A 4941-nucleotide genomic window follows, 5' to 3' on the forward strand; every position below is an offset into this window, starting at 1 on the left:
GAGGCGGTGGGAACCCCGGGCGGGCTGTGCGGGGTGGCGGGCACGGGGCTCGGGAGCACGGGAGGCAGGGCGCTGCCGGGCCGGGCCAGCTGCCCCGACGTGTGACAGCACACGCGTGCCTCAGACATCGGGGAAGGGCAGGCTGAAGACAGGGAGGGGTCACGGGGTGGCATCTGCAGGCAGGTCTCCCCCCCTGCGAGGGTTTGACAGCGAGAGCGCCTTTCCCGGGCAGGGTTGTCTCCTGGCCTGGCCTGTTATCCCCGGGGGCAGGAGCCGCTGAGGTCCTGCACCCCGTCGGCCCGGCCACGCTCCGGCCAGGGCAGGTTTCCCCCCGTGGTGCTCGCCCGCCCACGCATCTCCCCTCCTCTCCCCGCATGCTGGACCGCGCAGAGCCGCGGGCGGAGCAGCTCCCTCGGGAATGACCGACCCTCTGTCTGCTTCGTGCGAGACACTGGCTCCGACAGGTGCAAACACAGGGCTGCGCGGGAGGCAGCAGCAAGCGCCTGCCCCGCGGCAGCCCGCACCTCCCCCGAGCACTCGGGTCGGAGCCCCCTGGGGAGGGGAGGGGAGGGGAGGGGAGGGGCCGGACCCACGCATGGAGCTCGCGCGGGAGCCTGCGGGCAGGGACCCGGGAGATGCCGAGCAGAAGCATTTAGTGCGGGTTTAGGGGGCAGACGCACACACGTGCAGGCGGGGAAGCGGGAAGGCTGGAGGGGCGCTCCGAGCCGGGGCGGAGAAGATCTCTTTGGCGTTTGCAGTCCTTTCCCGTTCCTCCCTCCTCCCCTTGGCAGGAAACCACAAATCGAGTCGGAGATTCGTTCCGGGCTTTTTATTATTCATATTTTTTTTTCCTTCCCTGGAAATAAATAAATGAATGAAACCCCGAGCGCCGACGCGCCGTCACTAGGGCTTTTCGCAGGGGAAAGCGCGTGTGTGCGTGCGGGGGACGCGGGCTAGGGCCCTCTCCGCAGCGTAGTGCAGATCAGACGGCAAGGGGAGGAGTGGGGGGGCGAGTGCAAGGGAGAAACCTTTTCGATCCCTGTTGTAACATTTACACTGATCCATCTTGTACATTTACTGCATGAATTGGAGCAAGGGAAATCATTTCCAAGCGGAGCCAAGGCTGCGTGTTTCCAGGTTCTTCGCCCCTGCTCGAGCAAGAGCCCGGCGACTCCTTGGCTTTGTTTGGAACCGTGTTTCCTTGCTGTAATTTGCAAAACTCCAATTTGACAAATCAAAATAAAAGAAATCCTTCGAAAGAGAATAGACGTGCGGGTCCGACTGGGCTCGATGCGGGCTGAGCGTCCGGGCGGAGAGGGGATCGGTGCCCGGGGCCGGCTCGCCCGCAGCACTCGGCTCCTTTCGGGGACGTTTCTTACTTTCTATTTCGGGCGGGGAGCTGGTCTCCGAGACATGCCATGGAGAGGCGCTGGCTGGGGATGGGGTTGGGGCCAAAGCAAGGAGGATGGATATGCACAAATCTTAGCATTGCCTCCCTTTCCCCGCAGGTGAGGCGCACACGCACCTGAGTGCACCGCGGCGCTGACACCGGGGCTCTCCCCGACGGGCTCTGCGGGGCAGCCTCCGCCGCGGGGCACTGAACCTGGCCAGATGCACCTTCCGCGGGTCCCGACCCAGAGCTGTCCGCCTACACTGTTCTCTGGAGAGGGAGAGAAACAGAAAAGGGATGGTCGGGGGGAACAAGCCCAACACTGGGGCGCCATTAGCAAGAACATGATTTTACCCACTGCATGGTGAAAAGCCGCTCACCCTTCGACCCTGGTTCCTGGCTCACTGGCCTGGAAAACAACGTATTTTTGTTAATCGCGGTGGGGTTTGTTTTTTTAAATGCCGTTTGGGAAAATCACCCACAAACTTTGATTTTTTTTAATTTTGTTTTTGCACGTCTTTTCTGCACAACCATCGAATAGTTTATATAATACGAAGGGCGAGAAATGAACGAGAACATGTTTGCTTTTAAAGCCAAGCTCTGGGTCTCCCGTTTCCAGCCCATTTTAGGGACGTGGGAGATACCCAGGCTCCAAGATCGTTGTAAGGAATATTTCAGTTGCGTGGAAACCTCGGAGAGAGGCAAACAACTTGGTTTTCAGCCCTCCGGGGCCGCGCGCTCCCTGGATATCAAAAGCCTTTTCGAGGGGGGGAATCTGCGCTCGGCATTTCCACGTTTTAGGCGACACGTGGCTGGAAGTTTCCCTAAAACCCATTTCGTTGATTTTCGAGCTCTTTCCCCACCCCCTTCTCACCCTCCAGTTATTGCGAGCCTCTAAGAGCCCCTCCGAGGGCCCTGCTCCAGTCTGCAATTAAAGAGCGGAGTAAGGAGGGGGAAAGGCAGTAATTAGCAGGAATCGTCCCCCCTCCTTCCACCTGCAGGGCAGGAGTGCAGCGGGCAGGACGGCTTCCAGCAGGGCGCCGGGGCACCCAGCTCGCGCGGCCTTTGTGTGTGCGGGGCCCTGGGGCGCGGGGCTGCGGGTGCCCCCCGCGCTGCGTCCCGACGGGGTTGCCCCGCCAGTGCCCGCGGCGGCCCTGGCCCTGCCCGGGTCCTAGGCGGGAGCGCTTGGGAAGCCTGGCTCTCGCGCCCTCTCCATATTAATCTCATTAAATCCTACCTTTCAACCTTCTTCCGTGACCATCTGACCTGGCCACTTGAATTCAAATAGTGCTTTCTCCGCAGTCAAAGGCAGCACATCAATCACCGAGCTATTTACACTTCGCTCCTTTCTTCAAAGAGGATCTGTCTGCTCTGTCTGTCCCTCCACTTCCGGGGATCACGGACAACTCCAAGTGCTGGGCAGGGACCACTTGTTTTTTCCTCTCTGCTTTTGCTTGGGTTGTGGGGGGAGCGTTTAGAAGTGTGGGGGGTCAGCATTAAAATATCCCCAAATGAGGCGACCGCTAATACGTTCGCAAATGGCTGGACCGCAGCACCTACACACGCAAATGAAAAGCAGCGCAAGATTCATGCTTGTCTCCTCCAAGACAGGGCAGGGTGCCGGCTGCTCTTCCCAGCCCTGCAGCAGCATCTCCCCTCTGCCCCAACAGGGACAGCCTCAGGCCAGACAAGGGGTCGCCCTCGGGAGGAGGATCTGGGGGCAAATGTCCAGCACTGACACAGGAACCCGGGGAAGCCCAGTTGCAAGCCCAAATCTACGCCGAGCCTGTGTCTCCCTTTACCGCAGCACCCAGGACCTGTATTTCCAGTCCCTTTAAGGAAAAAACACAGAGAGCTATTTATTCCCTTTCTCCTTTTAAAACAATTCTTAGGGCTTAATTCATTACCTTGAAAAGCAGAGGACAAGCACACACGCCGCGCCAAACTGCCCAGACGGTGACTGTCTCTGGCGAAGCGGTCCCGCACTGGAGAGGATCCTTGGTCCCCTTTGCCCGATCAGCAGCAAACTCAAGGGCACATACAAATAACACACGGCAGTGCCGAGCAGGTAACACTGTTGCCCACATGCAAATGTCTAATTAACACCCGGTTTAATTGACAGCGGGGACACAGGTAGCCAACAGGAAAAACCACAAAAAAGAAAAAAAGAAAAAAGGGGAAAAAAAATAAAAGGAAAAAGGGCGGGGGAAGAAATGAAAAGAAGACAAAGATAAAAGTAACAAACCGATGTTGTTTCAAATTTTAATAAAAATATGCAGGAATCAATTCTGGGTGGAAAGCCAAGGCATTCTCTAGCGGCGGAGTTCAAAAGAAATATTCTGGTGCAAAGCGTTAAATGACAGCAGGATGCAAATCTCAAACAACGCTGCAAACAGCCCCACGCACCCCCGAGCCCGCGGGGGGAAAAAAAGGCAAAAGAAGAAGAAAAAGCCTTGCGTGAAAAGTTACAGAAAATCTTTTTTTTTTTCCAATAGTTTTTCCCTTTCATTAAAAAGCATGTTTAAAATACGTGCAATTACCGAGCGAGCCCCACTCTGCAAGTCCCTGCTACAGCAGCTCGAGGAAAGAATAATAATAATAATAACAATAATAATAATCATAATAATCACCTCTTTATAGGATGGCACCTTGATCCTTAAATATTGTCCAGTGTGTAAGGTCAGTGTGCGGAGAGTAAGGAGGAGAGCGGGCTGATTTTTCTTAAAGGGGCAGATCAGGGAAAGGCTCTGATGGTGCTGAGAGAGAGGGGGGGGGGAGAGATAAGTGATCTGAAGAAGAGGATAGGACAAAAAAAAAAACCTGATGATGATGAATACATTGGAAACTTTTTTTGGCCCTGGTGAGGGTGTCAGATTGAATGCTCTGTGCGCATGTGCGAAGGTGTCCAAACTGACAATGCTTGGGAGATGAAGATAGTGTGTAGCTGCTTCTGGGCTCAAGGAGGGAGGAGAAGAATCCACAAGCCGACAAGATGAGATCCAAGGCGAGGGCGAGAAAACTGCCCAAAAGTAGGTTCTTTCTTTTCGTTCTTCCGCTCCCCAAGTCCCCGCGCGGGTCCCGCAGGATCCGTGCCGCGGAGGAGCTGGGCTGCGGGGGCCAGTGCCGGGCGGGAGCCCCCTTTTCGTGCCCTTTCTCCTTCCTCCCGCGGAATAGATGAGAGCCCCGCTGTCCACCCCGCTCCGTGCGCGCTGGCGAGGAGCGAGGCGCAGCGCGGCGAGCAGAGCCCCGGTGGCACCGTCCTGCGGGCCGGGGAGCAACTTTTTTTTTTATTGAGTCGTTCCAAGTCTTGTGAAATAATATTCCTGGGTTTTGAAATAGTGGGCGCTAGAGCTCTGCGTTTGGCACCCGCCTGCAGGAGCCGAGGAGTTTGACGCTGGAGAGAGAGAGAGGAGAGGAGAGGAGAGGAGAGAGGGGGAGAGGCAGAGCCCGAGCCCACCAGCCCCGGGAACAATTACCGAGGAGACTGAGACAAGGGGCGAGAATTTTGTAGCAAAAGGGACCCGCGCTGGTGCGGGCGCGGGGGGGGGAGG

The 4941-nt window shown here is 56.7% G+C and overlaps 1 protein-coding gene and 1 pseudogene across 13 annotated transcripts in view; one reads left to right on the forward strand and one right to left on the reverse strand.

Moving 5' to 3' along the window:
- The window catches only part of LOC112551398, a 3649-nt pseudogene extending 3228 nt beyond the window's left edge, over nucleotides 1-421 (reverse strand).
- Nucleotides 422-4023: 3602 nt separating this feature from the next.
- PRDM16 (PR/SET domain 16) overlaps nucleotides 4024-4941 on the forward strand; it is a 459271-nt gene continuing 458353 nt past the window's right edge. For 12 of the 13 annotated variants that reach the window (XM_025212044.1, XM_025212072.1, XM_025211963.1 and 9 more), the window contains exon 1: nucleotides 4024-4419. Coding sequence is in view for 1 of the 13 variants with exons in the window: in XM_025211977.1 (XP_025067762.1) it covers nucleotides 4383-4419 (37 nt within the window). In the remaining 12 variants the exon portion in view is untranslated. The remainder of the gene's footprint in view (nucleotides 4420-4941) is intronic. The other variant, XM_025212022.1, reaches the window with a different exon arrangement.

This window comes from Alligator sinensis, unplaced genomic scaffold, assembly GCF_000455745.1.
Source record: "Alligator sinensis unplaced genomic scaffold, ASM45574v1 scaffold366_1, whole genome shotgun sequence".
In the NCBI taxonomy this organism is placed as follows: domain Eukaryota; kingdom Metazoa; phylum Chordata; order Crocodylia; family Alligatoridae; genus Alligator; species Alligator sinensis.